This window comes from Aquarana catesbeiana, linkage group LG02, assembly GCF_042186555.1.
Source record: "Aquarana catesbeiana isolate 2022-GZ linkage group LG02, ASM4218655v1, whole genome shotgun sequence".
Lineage (NCBI taxonomy): Eukaryota > Metazoa > Chordata > Amphibia > Anura > Ranidae > Aquarana > Aquarana catesbeiana.
Genome location: NC_133325.1, coordinates 393,789,183 through 393,814,808, shown reverse-complemented (window position 1 = coordinate 393,814,808; position 25,626 = coordinate 393,789,183). Strand labels below are relative to the sequence as shown.

Genomic DNA, 25,626 nt, shown 5'->3' with positions numbered 1-25,626 from the left:
CGGGCAACACATCACATTTTTATCTACAAAATTATAGAAACATACTACAGTCATTATTCTTACAAAGCATTCCAACATAATATTAAAAAAGGCACATATTCAAAATATAACGGCCACAATCCACACACATACATACATTGGTGAGTACGTTCTGCTAGAAGCTGCGTTTCTTTGTACATTATTAAGCAATGAGATCAAAGAGTAGGTGGTCAGCACATGCTCCCAAACCATGTTTGCGTGGTCAGACAGGAACAATACACACACAACATTGACAGCATGGCCACATAAACCCACTTTTAATTGAAAAAATGCACAAGAATTTCAGCAAACAAACAGCCCTAGTTGGGTGTTTGTCAATAGGCACAATATCATTCCTTTTCCCCCACAATTCACAGCAACAAAACCCGGCCTTCTCTGGCCAAACAAACCCAGCCCCCCCCTGCAGCCCTTTATATAAGGTAAGTTGTATTGTTAGCACACTGACACACCCAATAGAAGTACACACCCAACAGTATCTTTCAATCTGTCTCTTCATGTATGTCTAAAGTGATTGCACCTGATGAGCAGGAACACATAATTCTATTTGCAACTGTTTTAGCCCTTGGCTATGTGTATCAAATCTCCAACTACAGGCCAAAGATTGAAGTCCATTTACATGCACATAAAGCAACAGTTTTCTAAGCATATGTACCTGTGCAGTGTAAACCCTAAAATTATAAATGTCCAAGTCCCTGGGCATGATTAGTGCTGATAAACATCAGTCCCTGGCTGCAATGAGCTTCCAAGCTAAAGTCCAAAACTAACTTTCTTACATTAGAGACTATTTTGACAGGAGACAAATAAAATGCCAGCATGTCTTTGGATTGTAGTGAGAAACCCACACATGGAGAACATATAAACTTCAACACAAGCATTAGCATGTTGGGGAATTGAACCAGCAACCCCAGTGCTGATAGGCGGAATTGCTACCCATTTAGCCAGCGGACAGCCTCACACATGTTGTTTGCATCTCTGTGGTGTGAACCAGCCCTAAGTCCATAGCCATGCTCAGTGTCACAAGCAATATACAATATATTGGCCTAAGTATTGGGATGCCTGCCTTTAAACGCACATGAACTGTAATGGCTTCCCAGTCTTAGTCTGCAGGGTTTCTAAATTCATTTGGCCCACCCTTTGCAGCTATAACAGCTTCAACTCTTCTGGGAAGGCTGTCCACAATGTTTAGGAGTGTGTCTATGGGAATGTTGCACCATTCTTCCAAGTGCATTTGTGAGGTCAGGTACTGATGTTGGACAAGGACAGGCTTACAGTCTCCGCTCTAATTCATCCCCAGTGTGTTCTGTTGCGTTGAGGTCAGGACTCTGTGCCGGCCAGTCAAGTTCCTCCACCCCAAACTCGCTCATCCATGTCTTTATGGACCTTGCTTTGTGCACTGGTCCAAATCATTTGGTGGAGGGGGGAATTATGGTATGGGGTTGTTTTTCAGGGGTTGGGCTTGGCCTCTTAGTTCCAGTGAAGGGAACACTTAAGGCATCAGCATACCAAGACATTTTGGACAATTGCATGCTCCCAACTTTGTTGGAACAGTTTGGAATGGCCCCTTCCTGTTCCAACATGACTGCAGACCAGTACACAAAGCAAGGTCCATAAAGGCATGGATGAGCAAGTTTGGGGTGGAAGAACTTTCCTGACCTCAACTCGATAGAACACCTTTTGGCTGAATTAGAGCAGAGACTGCGAGCCAGGCCTTCTCATCCAACATCAGTGCCTGGTCTCACAAATGCACTTCTGGCAGAATGGTCAAACATTCTTATAGACACTCTAGACCTCGTGAACAGCCTTTCTAGCCTTCCCAGAAGCTGTTCTAGCTGTAAAGGGTGGGCCAAATCAAATTTTAACACTACGGACTAAGACTGGGCTGCCATTAAAGTTCATGTGTGTGCAAAGGCAGGTGTCCCAATACTTTTGGCTAGATAGTGTATCTGGCAAGATTTACAATGGTGGTGGAACCCTCCTACACATAAATACTACATTTAGACATAGTTTTAAGACCTGGGAGATGATACAACTTGTCTACATGAAGCAGCATGTTTTGGATTCGAATCCAGCTACTCAGGGATACTAAGCAGAAGTTCTAACCTCTAAGCCACAGAGCTGCCACATGTGAAAACACGGTGATGGAATTACATTACTCAAGAGCTGTTCTTGATTTATTCAGGGAATTTATCTCTTCTCAGACTTTTAAAGATATTTCAGTGTAAAAATCACTTTTTCACAGTTTTCACACAGTTTTTAAAAGCAGATTATCTTTAAATAATATACCGCATATTTCAGTACTATTTAAGCAATTATATCATGCTCTAAACATTATTTCCATGTGCACTACTCCAGGTTTTAGCATAGTAAAGGTTTGGGGGCTATTTGGTTTCAGGGAACTATGGTAAATTCGATTTTGGGAGTACTTTTTTTACCAGCGCTATAGTGAATACCGTTTTAGTGCTAATTCGCAGAAATTGGCACTGCAGTGCTATAGTAAATGACCCCCATTGTGTAGAAACATTAATGTAGTTTGTTAATGTCTGGACCAGATGCAGAGTCAGATCCGACTATTCTGGCAGCTGTATATCATCTTTGTAATAACATTAAAGGATAATTCCAGGCTTCGGAATTTTATTGTATAACCGCGATCACATAATATTACCTGGATGCAAAGTTCCACTTAATCCTGCTGGTCAGCCAATGTGGTCTGGCTGCATTTCTGTTGATTCTGCCAGCAGCAGAATGTAAATCTGCACCATGCCGGCTGTATTAAAAGCTGGCTCTGCAGAAGCCAAGAGAAAATCTCCATCATTTAAAATTGTACTTCCCCACAAGAGTCTTGGAAAGAGTGCAGTTTTTGCTGTATCTTGGATTCCAGAGTTGTCAAGCTGGGTTCACACCTTGGAAATATTTAACATGAATCTTTTAAAACAGCAATAGTGTACCGTATATTTATTGTGAGCAGTACAAATAGACCTTGATTGTTCCGCAGTTAAAGGAGAATTACACTGTTACAACAAAAAATACAGGCAGTTTTTATTTTTTGGGCGGTTTGATGTAAAATATATGTCCTTTGTACATGTCTATATATTACACACCAACAGGGAAGGATTGGCTAAATAATGGAGATGCCTAACCATATATTATCAAGAACCGTTTAAGGAGAAGGGCTAGTTTTCAGAACCACTCCAGACAGCATAGAATGCTTTCATGAAAGTCCCAATTGGTATATTGGGATATTTTACAACATTCCTGATGAAGAACCTCCCAGGTCTTTGAATTATCATGGATGTAAACATTGATTTCTTGCTCTGGGCTGTGGAATATATATGTGTGTGTGTGTGTGTATACAGTGATATTTAGCTCTGGTGTTTGGGGATGCCATGAAAGGTGGCTAATGTCCTTCTGATGTTTGACACCACTCTTCAATTACTTTAGTAGCTTGTATGGGTCTATCATCGTGATGCAGTATGGAAACAACATGAGAGAGCATGGGTTGTGTGAAGACAGCCCATTTATTTGAACAGACTGTCTAATGCAGCCAAAAAAAGGTACAATTTTCTGTAACACAGCACATTAGTGCGCAATGAGCTATCTTGCGTTGTGGTACAGTTTAACACATAGTTAGGCAAGGTGCTTGGGGTACCATTTAGAATAAATGGCACTGCATTGCATCAAGTAAAGTGCATTACCACAGATTGATGGCGATGGTGCTTCAGTGGAACCTGTTTGTCAGGAAAGTACTTACCGAGGCCGAGATGCCGAGAGCGGTTCACCCTTGCGACTAAGTACAGTCCGCCCCCTGGCGGTGAAACAGGGAGTGGATGGCACAAAGGGGCACAGGCTACCCAGCAGGCAGGTGAAGACTGGAGTGGTAGTCTTGGTAGGGATGAGCAGCTGTGCAGAGACTGGCAGATGAGATGGCACACTGGAGTAAGGTAAAAGTCCAGAACCAGGATGAGGGTCAAACACAGAACAACTGGATATTCAAACACATGCTGAGGTATGGTGTCTGGGAGACACAAGGCAAGTCCAGGTCACAGGCTGAGGTTCAAGGGCAAGGAGACAGGCAGGGGTGCCTGTGCCGGGTCACAGGCAGAGGGTCAAACACAGGAGATAGGCGGAATCTGTTTAAACAGGCCGAGGGTCAGGTCGAGGAGAAGAACAGCAGAGTCCAGATCAATCCGGGTCACAGCAGGCAATCAGGTATAACAAACAGGATCAAGGAACAACAGGAAGCTGAAGACGAACCAGCAATTTGTCTGAGTACCAGAGCCATTTATATAGGCCAACTTAAGGGTCACGTTGGGCGTGCGCCGGAGCGCCGGGCCGCGAATGTGCATGCGCCGTTCCGCCACGCATGCGCGCAGGAACACGGCCAAGACGCCTGGAGGAATTATTCTCCTGACACTGTTTTTTCCAAGCAGGTAAACGTGATCCTTTAAATGTGCTTATAGTCTTTCCTTAGCCAAAATGCAATTGTGTAAAACAGTCATTATACATAATGACTCCAATGGGATGCTGTCTAAATCAGTAGGAATTGGGTAGATCTTGTAACAGTTGGCACCCAACTTAGCTTTTTCCAAACCTGAACCTGCTATAGGGTGATGGATTACTCATCAGGTCATATTGGCTTTTCCCTGCCCCATTATTTGATAGTATGAGAACTTTGTAAGATTGAACTAAACCTGATTAACTAAAAATTGCCAACAATTTTTTGCTTGTTATTTTACTTGTTTGCTAAGAAATTTGTATTATCTGTGCTAAGCTTGCGGCTCATCCGCAGTAACAGCCCTTTGCCTGCATCAGTAAAATATTGGGAATGGAGCTGGGTGCTAAGATAATGTAACGCCAATGTATATGCACAGGAGTGACATTATTTTCATAGCAGTATTGAGAAAATATAATCTTCTTGTTGAAGTTATGTGCTGTGTAGTGTATAGGTTGTCAGAATCTCATAAATATCTGTGTTGCCCTTACCTTAACAACTTTATTTACTTTCTTGTGATTCATGAAGTTTATTTCCATCTGGGGTGTTTTAAATCAAGGTGTTAATTAAGTCGTTAAAATGTTTTGAAGAGGGTTTGCATTGTAGTCATGTTTTTGTTCGTGTAATGGAATAAACGCTTGGAGTCCTGGATAGGAGCTGTTGATGTAATAATAAGCTTTTGGAGCCAAGAGGTTGTCCTTGTATGACTCGGCTGCACAAGGCTTGGAGCTAGCAGCAGCAGTGTCAAGCTAATGCTGCATGAAAGAAGTCAACTATTGTAGAAGCAGATTCATAATCCTCTCCTAAGGGAAAACCAAATTAGTGTAATGCCAGTGCACAGGAGGAAAGGAGAAAGGCATGCACTGCTTGAAGATACCTTCCTCCTTGCATCCCACAAGATTCTGATAACATTGTTCCTGTATTGTAGGTACATTTTAACCCAAGCAAAACCACAGAGAGGTCTCCGTCTTTCTTTCTGTAAAAAATGTGATATAGAAAACGAATTGCCACTAGCGATTTTATGAAGAATTGTGGAAAATGGATTCTTAAAAGCGCTCTCTAGACTTTAGATGGCAGTAAAGTAGTGGCTGCATATATGAAAGAGCTCAACATAAACCCGCACGTTTGAACGAATGGATCGGAATGTGGTGGAAGAAGTAATATGCTGTAAGAGACCTTTTGGTGGTGGATTATCTCAGCAGGACAATAGTGAATACACCGTTTTACATTTATTTATTTATTTATTTTTGTTTATAAAATCCAATCCCACCAATTAATTCTTCTCCCTAAAAGGTTTGTCTAGCAAAGTTGAGGCACTGTAGTAGACATACTGGTATATAATGCTAGATCCAGTGAAGTTGATTTTCTGTTGCTACCTCTAATAAACCTCACAGAACTTTTGAAGTGACTCCTTCTATTCCTATATGTCACATTTGGTGGATTGTTCTATCCAGGGCCATAGTTTTACGCAACTGGGCCCAGGTGTAAGACATGTTCTCCTGAGCTTCAATCCTGTACTCCAATGCTGCAGACTTAATATCACCAATAACTCTTTATAGCAAAAGTGCAAGCTTGTTATCTGCTTCATCTAAAACCCCAGCCCTCATAAACACCTCTGTTTATACTCCCACACAAACGTCTATATTTCCTCCACTGTGCAGAGTATGTCCCCTATCCAAGAAACATGATTTATCCACAAAGTTGATCAACGTGATAGGAATGTAGAGACCATTTGAATATGACTTGGGCTCCATTCACCCCTGAGTGTAGAAATTTACTGGCTTTTTTCAGGCATTCTTTTTAAGCATTTTTACAGCTTTTTACGCACGGTTTTAAAGAGTTTTAGAAGCGTATTACAAGCGTTATACAGCTTCAGGTGTTTTTGTTTAGCAGATAGAAAGCACTAGGGGGAGGAAAGGGAGAGGAAATTAGGGGTGGAGAGCTGCTATTTGAGCAGAAAATGAGTGACAAAACACTTGTAAAACACTAAAGTCAGGCTTTTCTATTGAAGGCTTTGGGGCCAAAAACGCTTGTAATCTGCCTTAAAAGAAGCTCATGTACTTTTTTGAGCGTCTGGCATTTTGCTTCAGGTGACAGAACGCTCAGATGTGAACAGAGACCATTGAAATGAATGGGATTTGGCTGGTTGACCTATAAGCTTCAAGCAGAAAATCGCTCAGGTCTGAACGTGGCCTAAGTGGGCCCTCCAGGAGCAAGGGCCAATGGGAAAATACAATCTCTGCTGTAGAAAATGGACAAGTAAAGTTACTTTCTTTGATAAACTAATGCCAGTAGCTTCTTACCACCGCCTCTCATTCTTCTTCCCACCCCTCTCCAATTCATTCATATAAAGTTGTTGGCTTAGCAGAATTGAGATTACACGTTTGAGTGTTTTGCTGCACTCTAAACATTTTCTGCCCTACGGGCCACTGATTCACAATATCATATAGAGGTTCTGTTTGGTAATCGAGTTTCAGCAGCAATTTTGGAAAATGATGGAATGATTTTCACTAGTCATAATGGAAGCTGAATTTTTGATTACTTTGCTTCTTGCAAGGTTTACACAAACTAAGACCTAGTGTTTGATTAAATTTAAAGGATTATTGCAGCTGTGAGATGCTTAAAGAGACACTGTCTCTAGACCATTCATTTCGATGGAAATCTTCTCAGATTATATGTGCATTTACCATACAATGCTTCCTTAAAGTATTCACAGCGCTTCATTTTTTCCACATTTTGTTATGTTACAGCTTTATTCCAAAATGGTATAAATTCATTATTTTCCTCAAAATTCTACAAACAATACCCCATGATGACAACGTGAAAGGAGTTTGTTTGAAATCGTTACAAATGTATTAAAAATAAAAAAACAAAAAACAAAAAGAATCTCATGTACATAAGTATTCACAGCCTTTGCTCAATACTTTGTTGAAGCACATTTTGGACCAACTACAGCCTCAGCCTGTATAATGCTACAAGCTTGGCACACCTATTTTTGGGCAGTTTCCCCCATTCTTCTTTGCAGGACCTCTCGAGCTCCATCAGGTTGGATGGGGAGCGTCGGTGCACAGCTATTTTTTTAGATCTCTCCAGTGATACTCAATCAGGTTCAAGTCTGGCTGGGCCACTTAAGGACATTCAGAGTTGTACTTTAGCCACTCCTTTGTTATCTTGGCTGTGTGCTTAAGGTCGTTGTCCTGTTGGAAGATGAACCTTTGCCCCAGTCTGAGGTCCAGAGCGCTCTTGAGGGGGTTTCATCAAGGATGTCTCTGTACATTGCTGCATTCATCTTTCCCAGCATTATACTGCCACCATCATGCTTAACTGTAGGGATGGTATTGGCCAGCTGATGAGCGGTGCCTGGTTTTCTCCAGACATGACGCCATTCAGGCAAAGAGTTCAATCTTTGTTTCATCACACCAGAGAATTTTTATGGTCTGAGAGTCCTTCAGGTGCCTTTTGCCAAACTCCAGACGGGCTGTCTTATGCCTTTTTACTGAGGAGTGAATTTTTTTGTACCATTCCCCAGATCTGTGCCTCGATGCAATCCTGTCTTGGAGGTCTACAGACAATTACTTTGACTTCATGGCTTGGTTTGTGATCTGACATACACTGTTAACTGTGGGACCCTATAGAGACATGTGTGTGCCTTTCCAAATGTCCAATCAACTGAATTTACCACAGGTGGACTCCAATCAAGTTGTAGAAACATCTCAAGGATGATCAGTGCAAACAGTATGCACCTGAGCTCAATTTTTGAGTGTCATGGCAAAGGCTGTGAATACTTATGTACATGTGTTTTTTTTTTTTTGTGTTTTTTTTTAAGATTTGCAAAGATTTCAAACAAACTTCTTTCAGCCAAACTTCTTCAGCCCGCTCTCTGCTAAAAATGGGTCACAGGAGTGCAAAACGAGCTGAACTCCTGTGATCCACAGGAGATAGGCTTCCACAAATACACAGTGGTCAAATAAACTCCTTCCCTCTATAACAGGTCTCCCATTGCCCTTACCTTAAAGGGCTTAAGATAAAGCCTTAGTATGGATGTGGGGTGATGGTCTAGAGGTAGTTTGGTGGTCGTCTAGAGGTAGTTTGGTGGTGTCCACTGGTTGTTGGTTCCTGGTGAATGGATGCTTTGGTCGCTTCTTGTTAGGGGAGATTCTGGATCCTGCTCAGGTGTGAATGGGGAGCAGGATCCAGAATCTCCCCTAACAAGAAGCGACCAAAGCATCCATTCACCAGGAACCAACAACCAGTGGACAGCACCAAACTACCTCTAGACGACCACCAAACTACCTCTAGACGACCACCAAACTACCTCTAGACGACCACCAAACTACCTCTAGACGACCACCAAACTACCTCTAGACCATCACCCCACATCCATACTAAGGCTTTATCTTAAGCCCTTTAAGGTAAGGGCAGTGGGAGACCTGTTATAGAGGGAAGGAGTTTATTTGACCACTGTGTATTTGTGGAAGCCTATCACCCAGCTGATTGATTACTACATTGTCTAACTGGAAGCTAAAGGCCATCACTTATTATTCTACCACTATTGGACACTTTTTATTGTTTTTATTGGTTGTACACAATTCACGTGACTTATCAGCTAACACTTATATTCACTTATGTGTTTGCGCAAAATCCTACCTACAACATATAGTTTATGGTGATTCAGTGAGCACTATTGATTTTGCAGCATCACTTTCATAATTTTGCACACATTTGATTTCTTAGCACGTTTATTTAGTAGCGCAGAGGTCCTACCACTTATTATTTCTGATCCACAGGAGAAGTACAGCCAAACGAGCTTTGGCTGTACTTCACCTTTCAAGGTAAGTTGAAAAGTAGATGTAATGGAAGTGTTTCATTTTTGCTGTGGTGTGTTGTACTTGTCCATTAGCTTCTTCCTTGTAGCACAGTAATTAAATTGTATTGTGTAGGTACAAGGACTGTGGCATATGTGTGCCATGTCTACGGCAGACTTTTTTTAATCGTGGCTGTTTAAAACCCTCCCAATATGTCCACACCCACCATTTGGCACACACTACTTTACTACTCAGCTTCGAAGGACCAGTACCTACACCTATTCTTTGACACAAAAAAAAAAATTACTGACAATAATTTTGAATAAATACGGTAGCTATTTTGGTTTCATTATTGTTGTTTACATCAGTGTTTTGTTACAGGAAAAAATTGAAATTACATCCATACCTATACACCATTACCTATAGTATGCATGCTTAGTTATTGAGTACATTTTGTAAGTTCCAAAGCATGGATTGTTGTTTATTACTTGAAAAGCTGTGGCCCATCCTGTGTTTCTTCATTAGTTGGTTTTACAATATCAGCTGAAAATGTAGAAAATGGACCGTGTTTTTGCAGTTATGTTTGCTTTTAGGCCCCGTTCACACCTGTGTATATTTCTGCACCCCAGTTCCTATAATTTTGCGCATAGTTTAGTCGCTTAGCCTTGTTTCTATGTCCTATGCATGAAAACATAGGAACTAAGGTGCAGAAAAATGGCAGCAGGTGCTCTGGGCTAATGAATCAAAATTTTTAATATTTGGCTGTAGCAAAAGGCAGTTTGTTTGCTGAAGGGCTATAGAGTGGTAAAATAATGTGTGTCTGCAGGCAACATTGAAGCATGGTGGAGGTTCCTTGCAAGTTTGGGGCTGCATTTCTATAAACTGAGTTGGAGATTTGGTCAGGATCAATAGTGTCCTCAATGATGAGAAATACAGGCAGATACTTATCCATCATGCCATACAATCAGGGAGGCGTGTAATTGGCAACATTCTGCAGCAGGACAATGACCCCAAACATACAGCCAATATCATTAGGAACCATCTTCAGCATAAAGAATAACTAGGAGTCCTGGAAATTATGCTTTGGCTCCCACCGAGCCCTGATCTCAACATCATTGAGTCTGCCTGGGATTACAAAAAAAGACAGAAGGACTTGAGGCAGCCTACATCCACAGAAGATCTGTGGTTAGTTCTCCAAGATGTTTGGAACAACCTACCTGCTGAGTCCCTTCAAAAACTGTGTTCAAGTGTACCTAGACGAGATGATGGGTGGTCACAGCAAATATTGATTTGGATTTCTCTTCTGTTCATTTATTTTCCATTTTGTTAATAGATGAAACTAAACTATTAATATTTCTATTTCTGAAAGCTTCTTAATTTTTACAGCATTTTTCCACACCTGCGTAAAACTTTTGCACAGTACTATACCTGGATCTTCCTTGTATTTAGGGGTCCTTTCAAGCATGCTTTTCAGGCAGGTTCAGTTTATCAGGGTGGACTTGATTGAAAGCTCAGTACAAGTCTATGAGCAGGCAATGTTAACGGATGTATGTCTGCTGGTATTTACCTAACTTTGAGTCAGTTCTTCTGGCCCTTAACTTAATAGTCTGTTTACATCTTGTAGCTCATAGATCCAACACGGGACCACAAACGTCTGCTTTCACAATGAGGACAAAAAAACTTAACAGGCATGGATGTCACAAAGGGGGAGATTTACTAAAACTGATGCACACCGAAGCCGATGCAGCTGTACATAGTAAACAATCAGCTTTTAACTAAAACTTTTTTTAAATTTAAGCTTTGACAACCTACAAGTTGATTGGTTACTATGCATAGCTGCACCATATTCTGTGTGCTCTGGTTTTCTCCCCCAGTGTGACATCTGTCCTGTTCTGCTCCAATTCAGCATGTGATTGTTCACGGGACGGAGCATGCCCATGTAAAAGGACCCTAATGGGGCATACACACGGTCGGACTTTTCGACCGGACTGGTCTGACGGACGCCGACCGACCAAATCCGGCGAACAATCCGATCATGTGTGGGCTTCAGCGGACCTTTCCAGTCCCAAATCTGATGGACTTTAGATTTGGAACATGCTTCAAATCTTTACGTCGTAACTCCGCCAGACCCAGAAATCCGCTCGTCTGTCTGCTAGTCCGACGGACAAAAACCGACGCTAGGGCAGCTATTGGCTACTGGCTATCAACTTCCTTATTTTAGTCCAGTGTACGTCATGACGTACGAATCCATTGGACTTTGGTGTAATCGTGTGTAGGCAAGTCCGGACGTTAGAAAGTCCGCCAAAAGTCTGTCAGACAGGCTGTCGGACTTTTGTAGCTGAAAAGTCCGACCGTGTGTACACGGCATTAGACTTTTTGTTCCTGTATTATGAGCATATTTGCTCTTTGAGCTGTTAGAAGCAGCATAGGTATGACAGTTGGACAAAACCCTGTAACTAAGCTGCATATATGTCTAAAAATCCAGTACCCATATCCTCGAGATTGGCCGCAGATGCACTTAAAAATCCAACACCTAATGTTCGAGTTACTTCTATTGTTGCACATGGAGGCAGATGTTCTCAGATTTCTAGTTTCTAGGCAGGACTGACTTTAATTTAATTTTTATGCAACACATAAAAAATATGGTCAGGGTTGTAAGTTGTCTCTCTGGCGAGAGAGGACCCAGGTCAAAGTAGGGGTTATTTAGCATGCACACTGTTCACCTACAGCCCGGATTACCTTCTCACCACTGGATAGAATACTCATTGTACCTTTTTGTGAAGGTAGAAACCATTGCACATTATTTATCAGGAAGCTACCAATGAGCAGAGTCCTAAAAATATAAATATTTCTTTTTAATGCAGCTAAAGGAACATTGAGTGAAGACACCATTCGAGTCTTTCTACAACAGATCGCAGCTGCCATGAAGGTGTTACACAGCAAGGGAATCATCCACAGGGACCTAAAGCCACAGAATATTCTTCTCTCTTATGCCACTCGGAAGAAGCTTAATTTTAGTGGCATCCGGATTAAAATTGGTAAACAATGATATAGACACAATCTTATGCACACATAATAAAGATATTAGATTTGGAGGTGGATAAAATATGGACGATATATTTTAAATTGTAATTTTATAGTTTTAATAGCATTTTTCTAACTCTACTTAGCATCCACTCAGGTGTCCCCATATTCCAGCATTTCCTAAAACCCACTATAGGTTAGAAGCTTAAATGAACACATGTATACTTTTTTTTTTTTTTTTTAAAGAAAACCACTGTACAGGTTTCCCTCCCACCCTCTTTATTCATTAGGCCCCATTCACACGTGAGCTTTTTGGTAGCTCAACAAAACTCTCAACATTAAAAATCCCATTGTTTTAAATGGTGCCCGTTTTATAGCCAAGTGTTCAAACACCTGTCACTCTAAAAAAGGATAGAAGCTTTTTTTATGCAGATTTGGCCGTTCTAGCCTTATACGTAAATGGTGGGGCCTGAAAAGTGCAAAAGCATGTTATGCACCTTTTTCAGGCACACCAATAATAAAAATCGGTGTGCCTAAAAACAGGCAGTCTACCCCAAGAAACTCCTGTATAGAACATCACTCCTAAAACACAAAAAAAACACACTTAGAATTTCCTGAGTGCACTAGTCTCAAGTGTGAATATAGACTTCTACCACAAATCAGACCTCAGAATCAGCATAGTCCTGCTTTACACTGCCTGGCTCTCCATTGCATCAAGCTGTGTATACATTGTTTTCTCCAGTGCACAGGAGCCTTTCCAAGCTTTGTAGAGATGACTTGGAGAGCCAGGAGAGGATGAAATGTTAACACTGTCCAGTGGGACTGCCTTGCATCTGAATGTTCTCTGCTTAAAAAAAATTGTAACTACAGCTAGCCCTTTATTTCTATTAGTGACCCCATGTTCTGAAGGGCTGCAAATACAGATTACTGTAGTACTTTTTGAAGTATTTGAAGAAAAACACTTTAGAATGCCTTAGGGCCCATTTAAATTGTTGCATTTTAATGCAATAAACTGCATGTGTTCAACTTCCATAATAAAAATTGTCTGTTCCCATCTCAACTTTGCCTCTGCAGTGCATTCTTAAAAATATCACGTTCATGTTTTTTTTTCAGCATTTCAGTATATTAGAATGCCTATGAACGTCAACAGCAACAGGAACTAACAAACCTTGTCAATGGCTGTTTAAAGTATTTATTACCCCAACATGTCATATTTCTGATCTGTTGTACCATGTACTTATGTTAAAAAGTATCCTTTTCTCTCTAAATTTCGTCCTTTGGCAGATACCTGGTGTTCTTGCCAGTCCTTCTGCTTTCCTACTTCAAACTGACCACACCAGGCATAGAAGCACATCCATCCCAGAGTCGTCAGATTTCTGGCTGTGCTGGGAGTACAGCCTGCCTGTCCTCCAATGGCCAAAACCTGTACGGACACCCCCCCATTCACAGCCATTCACTAGGAAGATCAGTGTATTGCTCTTTCCTTGCCTTCTGCACCCCCTATGCAGCTGAGGACATGAAAACAGAGGTCATGTAATCGCTTATAAAAAAAAGTGTTTTGCCTTGTATGCCTCACATGGTGAGGGTCCACATATACTTCAACTCTAACCACCCCAAATTCTAAATTCAAAAACACATTGAACGTGTGTGTCAAACGTGTTGGCGCAAGTAAATGCATATAGATACCCGACAGTACTCCTGCCAAACAATACAAAAAAACCCACACCTCTCCACACACGCATAGATATAAATGGGCCCTTAATATGTCTGTTACTAGGTGAGGATAATCTTGAGCTGAGCTGCCACCCATGTCTTTTTTTTTTTTTTTTTTTTTCTCTCTCTTGACGTGTTAGAATGTTAGTTACCTTTTTTTTTTTTTTTTTTTCGCCCCTATTATAGCGGACTTTGGCTTTGCTCGTTATCTGCAGAGTAACATGATGGCTGCTACATTATGTGGTTCTCCAATGTACATGGTAAGGTTTTCATTTTATTTCTTAATTTGACCATTATGAAAAATATTGTGAATATTTGTATGGCTAGTATTTGGTATGATTATTCACATTTACATGCAGACAAACTTGTTCAGCACAAGGGTCAGAAACAGGGGTTAGAACAAGGTTCTAATACTTCAGGGTGTGCCTGAGCAGTTACAGCAACAGAATCTTTTTAGGAATATTGAAATATGTATTGGGAGCTTTTAGGTTATAGCTTGTCCCAACTCCTGTCAGTTGCACAATTGCTGCACAATCTAGTCTGCATGTAAATGTGAAAAAAATATATTTTCACACTTCGTTTTATTCAGGTAACGTGCTGCATTAATTTCTGCAGTGATGGAAGGGAAAAGAATGAGATATGTAGCATGCAGAGAGAAGATAGTGTGAGCTTTGTTTTGGAGTCACATTGACCTGCCACTTATGTGATAGCACTAGTTAGCTCACATGCTGGATTGATTGCTGAATTCCTAGAACCATGTTTTGAAAGGACACAGAGTTCACACTGACCTTAACATGCTATTAGGTAATGTACCATGACCTGTGTTTTTAAAAATCCTAAACCTGGTAAAAAAAAAAAAATATAGTGGTTAAAATAAATTTAGTTGGTTTAAAGAACATGTACATATGTAAATGATAGTATATAATACATAAATAGTTATCATCTCTACATCCCCATCCTGCAGTCCTCTACCTAAGTCAGTTTAAGCCCTGCTGCAGAAGATGGTCTGCAGTAAGTGCAATATTTACGAAGACCTGTTAACCACTTGCCAACCACTCTATAGCAGTTTTACTGCTACAGAGTGGCAGCTGTGCATCGGATAACGTGTGAGAATTCATAGCAGAAGCGAGTCGGTGGGTCCCGGGAACTCAATGTTCTCTGCCACCTGCCGATTGTGTGTAAATCAACAGTAAATGTAAACAAGGCAGATCCCGGTTCTGACGTAGAGGTGATCAATTACCATCAAAAGAAAGCTCTATTTGTGGGGGGAAAAATTATATACATTTTATTTGGGTACAGAGTTGCATGACTGAGCAATTGTCAGTTAAAGTGTTCCAGTGCCGTATCGCAAAAAATGGCCAGGTCATGAAGGGGGGTAAAACTTCCAGAGGTCAAGTGGTTAAGCATACAAAAGCAGGCTGCAGACAATGTACAGGAAAAGGGGTGTAACACTGATCAAATGTAATACAAACATAGGATACATAAACAAATCCTGATAGCTGACTTTAACTGGCTGGATACATAAAGCTAGGATACATAAAGCTAGAATAGCACCTAAGGCATGCTAAAGTGACCTGGCATCAAATCTAAAACTTTTTCTGGTCAAATAAGTTTTTATTTAACATTTTAGAAAATAGGTGACCAATGTGAGGGGTACAGTACAAGCTTTGGTCGTATAGAGGGGAAAGCCAAAGACTAAAACATTCTGAACAGCTGAAATGGGTAATGAAGGGTTTTCTGGGACTCGTAGACTGGCTCAGGCAGATAAAACCCAGGCATATAACATCAACAACTGAGTATTGAAGCACTTAAAGCAGAGTTCCGCCTAAAAAAAAAAAATCTGATCAGATCACAAATACTGCAGCTGCTGACTTTTAAAATTAGGACACGTATCTGCCCAGGGCGCCCGCGATGTCCTCACCCGAAGCTGACCCATCCCTCAGCTCCAGGTGGAGGCCATGGCATTGTTAGTAAGGGAATCAGAAAGTGAAGCCTTGCAGCATCACAGCCTGGTTCCCTACTGCGCATGCACGAGTAGTGCATGTGCAAGTCGCGCTGCGTGTTCTGAGTGGTCCCTGCTGTCTTCTGTGACCTGTGTGTCTCCCAGAAGACATGGGGGGGGGGGGGACGGAAGAGGGGTCAGACATGGCATAGATTGCCGTGGATACTGCGGCGATCTTTCGCCGGAAGTGGGAGCAAATACCTGTATTAGACAGGTATATGCTCCCCCCTGAAAGGTGCCAAATGGGACACCAGAGGGGGGAGGAATCCAGACAGCGGAAGTTCCATTTTTGGGTGGAACTCCGCTTTAACAACAATAATAGGAGAGGGAGAAAATGGTGTTCAAGAAGGTGACCTCCAGTTAACCAAGGGATATCCAGACATGTTAAGAGTCAGCCTGAAAGGGTTCTAGGAGTTGCTTCACAAATGAGAAGAAGAAAGTTGGGAGATTAGGAAGTTAGAAGATTAGAGAAGCACTTAATGACACACGCAGAAGGGATGGAGGTTAAGTGAGGAGAGCCTGGAAATCGCTATATACTCGCCAACATGTCCGTGTAGTGTGAGTTGTGTCAGGATGCACACTGTCGTATGCTCCTAGCGTCTCCTTTGCCATTATGTCATTAAGAACCTGGGCCCATTCCAAGAGCGAGGGGGGAGAGTCTGACTTCCAGTGATGTCAAATGACCACTCTGGCAAATCTAAAACAATTTATATAAGGAATTGTCTTTCCCCTGCTCTTGTGAGGTCAGTTTTTAAAATGGCATTTTAAACATCATATTATTTTATCAGTTTAAATGTCAATTTGTGTGTGTTTTATAAATTGTAATATTGGGGAATTCAGCTCAGTTTTAGAAGCATTTGAGTCCATGCTAGTCCAAACTGTGGTTTTTAAGGCTTGGTCTCCCAGTTCTCCAGATTTGCTTAGCTGTCCTGACTCTCTCAGTCCTGTGGGAACGGAGTCTCTTCTCCAACATGGAGTGCAGTTTCCTGAGTGGAGCACTTTTCTTGCTTGCTTCTACTGAGTAGTAGAACACTTAAGCCTGATACACAGTAATAGTTTTTTTAAAAACTGTCAGCTCTGGTCGGAAATGCTGTACTACAGGAGCTATTGTGTTCTGACAGGGGGGACGCAACCCCCCCCAGCAAACACTGTGGTCAGCGCTGTCAGGCATTGGCTAAGAGTGCTAATCAAGAGCTGGTCTCACAACATTCGGCCTGTGTGTACTAGGCATTACACAACTTGCAGTTCTCCAGTAAGACCTGGACACAGAATTGAAGGCTTCGTCCTACCAAAGACTCTTTGAAGCCTTTTGACTCCGCACCCTGATGGGGGATTAAAAAAATAAAGGTAGACATTACAGTTACAATACAATTCAAGACAAAATGTTAAGAGGACTTTGCTTGTGAGAATCCTGATTATATTCATGGAAAAAAGAACCTTTCCATAGGCTGGTAATCACTCACTTTATATATGTGTATATATAAGACACTATAATAGGTGTAATTATAAGTGTACATGTTATAAAACATTATAGTAGGCTTAAAGAGAACCATATTCAGGAAGGCATCTAAAGAAACAAAACAAATCCCAGATTCTCCAAGGCCTTTTCACCTGACATGCACATTCTGGCCAGTCCTTGGCAAGCAAACTTTCCATAAACAGAAATATGTAGGTCCTGCGTGTCTGTTATGAAGTGGTAGAGATCAATCTTCAATTTGTTAGTGTTTCTATTTATTCTTTCAGTTGTGTTTTATTCTTTGTAGCTGTCCTGCTGTTCATTTTTCCGGACTGCAGTCTTATCTTAGCCTTTCAAAGCTTTAATTAACCTGCAGTTTCTTTAAGCTTCTCCCTCTAGCTAATATCGGCAGGGAGCCTGACTCCAGTGCTTGCTTTGCAACCCATAACTTGTCCTGGTTATTTCATCATTATTATTTACTTTCCAGCAGACTGTCGTCTTTTCTTTACGGTGTTGTCGCCAGTCGATTGTGTTTTGGTCAATTTACAATCCACCTACTTTCAGCATCTTGATTACCTTCCATTTCTCCTGAAGTGTCTCCTCCAAATATCATGTTTATTTACTTTCCCTTTATCCAGTGTAGGCAAGCTGTTCATCGATGGATGGTATTTGGTATTAGAAGTTCTGTGTTGCATGCTTTTATATGGTTCTTTGACCACTGCAGCTATGCATAGTTTGTGCTATGTATCCCATGCTCATATTACATATTTCACAAGTTCTGCTTTGCTGTATAGATTTGAGTCCTTCCTGATTTGGGAATTTTCTTTCTCCAGTATTATACGCATCACAACAGATGCCTAAAGGCCAGACTCCAATGAGGCAGTAACCCTCCACTGCACTGCAAGGGTTAAAGGCTCATTTTGTCTAGGGGGTAAAGAATAAAATGCAACCATTTTCCTCGTTCATCCAGCAGTCAGTGCTCTCTGGAGCTCCTGTATGCGGACAGGCCCTCACAGTCCACAATTACAATGCAGGACCACTAGTTCTCCATTGTAAATGATGATGTTGGAGAGGCTGCAACTGGTCCAGTGGAAGAGAGGATCAGCTTTGCTTTTCAGAACTAGTTTCAGGTAAGAGAATCGATGTGAATGATGAATTTCCAAAGTAACACATGTATGTCACTTTTTGCAAACTGTTTCATGATAAACAGTCTAGACTTCTTACAATGCTAGCCATATAACTATATGATCATTCAACGCAACAACTTATTCCGTGAAAAAATACTTGCATAAATCACTTTTACTAAATGGGTAGTTTGACTGCACACAATGTAGCGCTATATATGAACATATTTCTAAAGATATAGCTTTAAAAACCAGCACCAGCCCAAACATTTTATTGTATTTTGTATAGCGTAAGGAAGAAAGTTTCTGTTGGGGCACCAATCTCCTGTGGGTTTACAGACAGAAATAAATGCCTAACCAGAGATTTTGAATTCTTCCCCACTATATCCCAAACTGTTTTGGCTTGAGTTAGACGTTAAGGCCTGACAAAATAAAACAAATATCAACACGTGGGGCCCAACTTAAGTCATTAGGATGTGTTTCTTGTGCTGATGCTTCTTCTTTAAAACTGATCTCTGTTTCCTGTCACTTTAAACAGTTTGTTTGGACCAAGCTGGTCTAAACAAACTATTTCCTTCACTAACTGCCACGGCAGCTCTCAGCTCTGTATGTAATGTATGTAGCTTCAGTTGGGTGCTGGATTCTGGCTGTGAGACAGAGAATTCCTGTATCACACCTGGAACAAAACAGAGTCCGGCTGAGAAGCACTCAGCCATTCATAGGCAGCTTAATTAATACAAAGCTTCCTCTGATTAGCTGAGGTGGATAGGTGGGCTAATGACCTCAGCCCCCACCACTGGGGGATGGATAATAGAATTAAGGGGCTGTTAAAGGCCCTTATTAAGTGAGCCTAACTATGCCTGCCCTTTTCTCCCTAGTTCCCCCATTGATAGAGCAAATAATTGGCAAGTTTTTTTTTTTTTTTTAATTTATAAAAAGCATATATTTTATGTATTCAAAATTGTGATTACAGAACTTCACAACTACTTTGACTAAATCAACATATAGAAGTTTTTCGAGAAGCTATCTGTAAACCACATTGTACTGATTGTTGACTGTTTAGACATGATGCCCTATGTGGGCTGTAGTTCTGTTTGATGCCCTATGTGGGCTGTAGTTCTGTTTGAATACCAACATGGTGATCTGTTTGCCTTTTCAGGCTCCAGAGGTTATCATGTCACAACACTATGATGCAAAAGCAGATCTTTGGAGCATAGGAACCGTCATTTATCAGTGCCTAGTTGGCAAGCCACCATTCCAGGTAACCATCTCTTGTGTATACATTTACTGTTTTGTTTACTTCCTGTACTGGTCACTGTTTATTGCAGGAAATTGTGTGGGTTCTTTGATGTTCTTTGTTGCAAAAAATAATCCGTATGGCTCAAGTAGATAAATCTCTTTTAAATGTTTGATAGTGGGAATTTTTTTTATGTGAGATGCATAGGGCTTAAATATAAATCTGTTAGCATGAAAGAGACAAGAGCTTACATACACATTTACCCGAGTCATGTCGTACAGAAGCCCTTTTTTATATATATATATATATATATATATATATATATATATATATATATATATATATATATATATATATATATATATATATATATATAATATATACACATACACCCCTATAAGTGAGATATGACTACTTAGTAAGTGCAAATGATGGAATAGGGACACACTGTGTCATAATAGCATTTCATTTTTTTTAAATGTTGTATTCACTAGTGTTTGTCAGATTCCACACCTCCCCTCCCAATAAACGTATCTATTGATAGAGGAAACTTTGCCACATGCTTGTTAATTTAGAGTTATACTGTAGCTGGTCAGTACTGTGGAATGTACACTTTCATTAGGTTTGCTGTCAAAAATTGCAGTATCCGCCAGCTTTTCTTTCTTTAATCGTACATCATGGGACACAGAGCCATAGTAATTACTATAGTTATAGTCCACCTTCAAGTGCTGGACACTGGCACACCCTAAACAGGAAGTTGCCTCCCTATATAACCCCTCCCACTACTAGAAGTATCTCAGTTTTTTTTGCCGATGTCTAAGGTGTTGGTCATGAGTAAAGATGTGCTGTGCTGAGCTCCACTGGAGCAATCCTTGCTAGCCGGATCCATTCAAAGTGTCTTTTTGGCCGAATTGAATGGTACTTGGGCCTTGTGTCCGAAGAAACAAGGTTTTTCCTCTAAACGCTTCTCTTTTTAGAGAGCTGGATCTCGGGATCCAGTACTTTTTGGTATTAAGGCCATAAAGTTTTACTGGCAGTGGTGCTATTACAGGTCCAGGATTGTGGGGTTCCCCAAGGGTCCCCAGCTACTGAAGGTTTGTTAACGGAACCCACCATAAAGGGTGTCTGTCGGGTTTACCACAGAAAACCCTGTGGCGGGAAAGGTAAGTGGAGTTTTAAGAAATATTTGAATTTTCTTATGAATGTCTCCTTTAATTTAGTGAATGCTGTCATGTCTATGTGTCACCACTGGGGGCTGTATAGATCACATACCTTTTCACGCTTCCTCAGAGAGCTTACATTGTGTCCAGTACAGCAGCTTCCTTTCCTCCAGCCAGCAGCAGACCTCCGGTAAGTCTGGGGGGGTTTTCCTCCCCACCACACGCCCCCCACCTGTGCTGTTTTCTCCCCCTCTTCACAAGGAAGAAGCGCCAGGGAAAAAAAAAAACAAATGGCACTCCGCCCTACTCGGCTTCCAGGCTCCCTCTTCGCCATTTTTCCCCCTCATTGTATGATACCATAGGATCAGAGGCCTGTACTCACGCGGGAAAGCTCTTTTTTTTTTTAAAAAGAGAGGAGGGGGGCGTAGGTGATGGAGAGGGGCTTAGTGCGGCATTGGCGTCGTCCAGTGTGAGAGAGTGTGTTTTTTAAAAGCACCATTGTTACTGCTGCAAGCTGCGGAGGGACACGAGCAAGAGGGGCATGAAAGAGGTTTGGTGACACAGGCATTCCATTTGACACATTTACTATTTGCATCAGGCTGAGCATTAATAGCAGCGGCAGTGGCTGACTATTGCTCAAGCAATGGATGCAATTTCTTCTGGTAGTACCTCTGCTCTGTGCATTGGGCTATGTTCAGAAGGGGGGGTGCTAAAAAGGGTCTCCCTCAAGCTCTGGAAAGCCTACTCTACAATGGCATCCTCCCATGAGAGGAGGTGGCTGGTCAGAGTGAGCATTGGGGCCATGAAATGTTTGCAACTGTTTTCAACACTGCAGCCCCTGTTCATTTTACTCTTTTTCCTCAGCCATGGTAGGTTTTTGAAGAAAAAAAAAAGTTTAGCAACTTTAATCACATCCCAGTGTGGTCAAGATGCCACAGGTTCTCTTCCATTTTCCTAGGACCCTCAGACTGAGGAACTAGGGGCAGGAGAAGACGAATTCCCTCAGGCGACCGTGGTGAGGCTGATGGCTTCTCTTCTGAGGTGTCAAATGCGGGGGGATCATCTTTCACAATTTGTAAGATTGATGGTACAATTTCTTGCTGAATGATCCGCTCCACATTTATGTACCCTTAACTGACTGTCTGGGTTCGCTAAAGCCTCCTCAAAGCTGTGTGTGCCTTTTCCTGTCCATTCATTGTTGGAAATTTTTTTTGTATCTGGAGGATCACCCAGATAAGCATTATTTACCTTTCTAAAAAGTTTTCACACTTTATCCTATGGTAGAGAAAATTCACTAAGTAGGGGTATACCAGCAATTAACGCTACCATATCCTATGTGTGTAAGTTTGACTTGTCCGGCAAACAATACTCAAATACTTGGGGATGCAACGGATAAAAGGTTGGAATTCCTATTCGGAAAAAAAAAAAATAACACTTTTTTTTCTCTGCCAGTTTGAGTGTCTCAGCCTGCACTGACAGTAATTGGTTAATCGTTGAGAGACCAGTTTAAACAGGTGTTCAAGATTATCCTGCTCAGCAGGTCCAGGAGGCAGCTTTATGTTTGCAAAAGTTGCTATGACAGATTCTATCCTTTAGGTCTTGCGCCCTTCGCTAAGTGTCATGCAAGAAGCTCCTGGCTAGTCTTCCTTTATGCGGTGAAACAGCTATCTGGGGATATTTTGGATAATATATCCAAAGATTTTCTAGTAAACGAAAGATACCCCTTTTCCATTTAAGTGAAGGAGTAAATTTATTTTTATTTCAAATCTCCTTCTTCTGTGCCAGGGGCATCAGCCTCCAGGCAGTCACGACGGCTTCCGCCGTCAGGTTCAAAGGGTAATCCTCAGGGTTAACCCCAGGGACAAAAGAGGTCTTGGGGGAGGAAGCCTACATGATACTGTAGCCTCCTTATGAGAAGGTGCCCCCACTTGCTCAAGAGGGAGAATTCTTCTGCAGTTCTCAGGGATCTGGCAGAAGGAGTGTCAAGACGAATGGGGGGACTTCCTCTATAGCTCCAAGGTACAGACTGGAGTTCCAAGAGTTTCTGTCTCCTCGTTTTCTCAGATCATACGTTCCTAAGGATCCAGAGAAAAAAAATCTTTCTCTCAAGCATTGGACCATCTTTTGGCAAAAGGTGTTCATGATGGGCCCCCATGTAATAGCAGAGGTTGGGGTTTGGTTAAATCCAAAGGGACATTCTGGATCTCAAAAATTTAAAATTCAATTCCTGAATATAATCTCTTTTTTTTGCATGAAGTCAATCCAATCTGTTATCTCCTTCCTACTAGGAGGAGAACTTCTGGCGTCCATCGACGTCAAAGATGCATATCTCCATATGCCTATTTCCCCGCTCACTAGTAATATCTACTTTCAAAGTGGAAAATCTTCATTTTCAGTGTGTAGCTCTGCTTTCCAATCTAGCTGCCGCACCTCGAGTACAAAGGTTCTGGCTCCTCTTCTAGCCAGTGTTAACCCCTTTTCTGCCAGTGTCATCTATAAAGTGACCAGTGGATAATTTTAGCTATGATTGCTGTAATAATGTATCCGATCTGTCTGCTGCAATGTTGCAGTCCTGCTAAAAATCGCTCATCACTGCCATTACTAGTAAAAAAATAATAAAAATGCCATAAATCTATCCCCTTTTATTCTTAGGTGCTATAACTTTTGCGCAAACCAATCAATAGACACTTATTGTGATTATTTTTTTTTTTTTCAAAATTGTCACTCCATTTTTTTTTGTTTATAGCGCAAAAAATAATGTGTACAGCGTCGCATGCCCGCGCAATTGTCGATTTAAAGTAATGCAGTGCCCTATCGCAAAAAATGGCCTGGTCGTAGAGGGGGCAAAACCTTCCGGTCCTTAACCACTTCCCGACCGCCGCACGACTATGTACGTCCTAATTTTGAACGGGGATATTGTTGTTATGGCAGCAGCTAGCTGCCATAACCCCGGTATCCCCGTTTTCGTGCGGCGGCCGGCTTTCAGATAAAAGTGGTCCCTGCGGCGGATTCGCCGCGAGATCACTTTTATCGGTGGCCGGAGAGGGGCACCCCCCCTCCCGCCGCGATCCGGTGCCCTCCACCGCTTACCGGAGCCGTCGGTAGCGGCGGAGGCGATCGCGTCCTGTTCTCTGGTGTGTCTGGAGACGAGTGAGGCCAAGATGGCGCTCACTCGTCTCCATGACACTGCTGGGCGGAAGCGACGTCAAAACGTCACTTCCGTCCACGCCTCTTAAAGGCATATTTTTTCAAATGTCATTTTTCTAAATGACTTTTTTTTTTTTTTTTTATTGCATTTTAGTGTAAATATGAGATCTGAGGTCTTTTTGACCCCAGATCTCATATTTAAGAGGTCCTGCCATGCTTTTTTCTATTACAAGGGATGTTTACATTCCTTGTAATAGGAATAAAAGTGACACAATTTTTTTTTTTTTAAACAGTGTAAAAATTAATAAAATATTGTAAAATAAATAATAAAAATAAAAAAAAATTTTTAAAACCCCCCTGTCCCGACGAGCTCGCGCGCAGAAGCGAACGCATACGCGAGTAGCGCCCGCATATGAAAACGGTGGTCAAACCACACATGTGAGGTATCGCCGCGACCGGTAGAGCAAGGGCAATAATTCTAGCCCTAGACCTCCTCTGTAGCGCAAAATATGCAACCTGTAGAATTTTTTAAACGTCGCCTATGGAGATTTTTGAGGGTAAAAGTTTGACGCCATTCCACAAACGGCCGCAATTTTCAAGCATGACATGTTGGGTATCAATTTACTTGGCGTAACATTATATTTCACAATATAAAAAAAAATTGGGATAACTTTACTGTTTTATTTTTTTATTCAAAAAAGTGAATTTTTTCCAAAAAAAGTGCGCTTATAAGACCGCTGCGCAAATACGGTGCAAAAAAAAGTATTGCAATGACCGCCATTGTATTCTCTAGGGTGTTAGAAGAAAACCATATATAATGTTTGGGGGTTCTAAGTAATTTTCTAGCAGAAAAACCTGTTTAAAACATGTAAACACCTAAAATCCAAAACGAGGCTGGTCCTTAAGTGGTTAAGTGGTTAAAATGCCAGTCAGTTTATAACATTTTTGAAATGTGTTTTTCTGGATATTTTTGTTGTTGTTTTGTCTCTCACTGTTAAAATAAACCTACCATTAAAATTATAGATTGATCATTTCTTTGTCAGTGGGCAAACTTACAAAATCAGCAGGGGATCAAATACTTTTTTCCCCTCACTGTATTGACCGTACACCTGTAGTCAGGAGATATGAGCTTCGGTGTCCTCCAAATTTAGTGTAAAGTTAAGGTGTAGTTACCCAATCATAGCATTAACTTGTATCTGTTGGTCAAGAGATTTGCTAAGTATATAGCTAGATTACAGAACTTTCCTTGAGGGTTTTTTTTTTTTTTTTTTTCTAACAGGCAAATAGTCCCCAGGATCTGCGATTGTTCTATGAGAAGAATAAGAACCTTGTTCCAAGGTAATTCTTAATAGCCACACTTTTTTTATAGGTCCTATGTATTGTGGGCTATAGTTGTGCACCAGGTGTTGCTCTAGTATAATAGTGAATTT

At 41.3% G+C, this 25,626-nt stretch overlaps 1 protein-coding gene across 4 annotated transcripts in view; it reads left to right on the top strand.

Annotated features, from left to right (window-relative positions):
- The window catches only part of ULK2 (unc-51 like autophagy activating kinase 2), a 171,410-nt gene that overhangs the window by 78,247 nt on the left and 67,537 nt on the right, over positions 1-25,626 (top strand). For all 4 annotated transcript variants that reach the window (XM_073615242.1, XM_073615240.1, XM_073615239.1 and 1 more), the window contains exons 6-9: positions 12,198-12,371; positions 14,257-14,330; positions 19,812-19,913; positions 25,476-25,534. In XM_073615242.1, the coding sequence (XP_073471343.1) occupies positions 12,198-12,371; positions 14,257-14,330; positions 19,812-19,913; positions 25,476-25,534 (409 nt within the window). The remainder of the gene's footprint in view (positions 1-12,197; positions 12,372-14,256; positions 14,331-19,811; positions 19,914-25,475; positions 25,535-25,626) is intronic.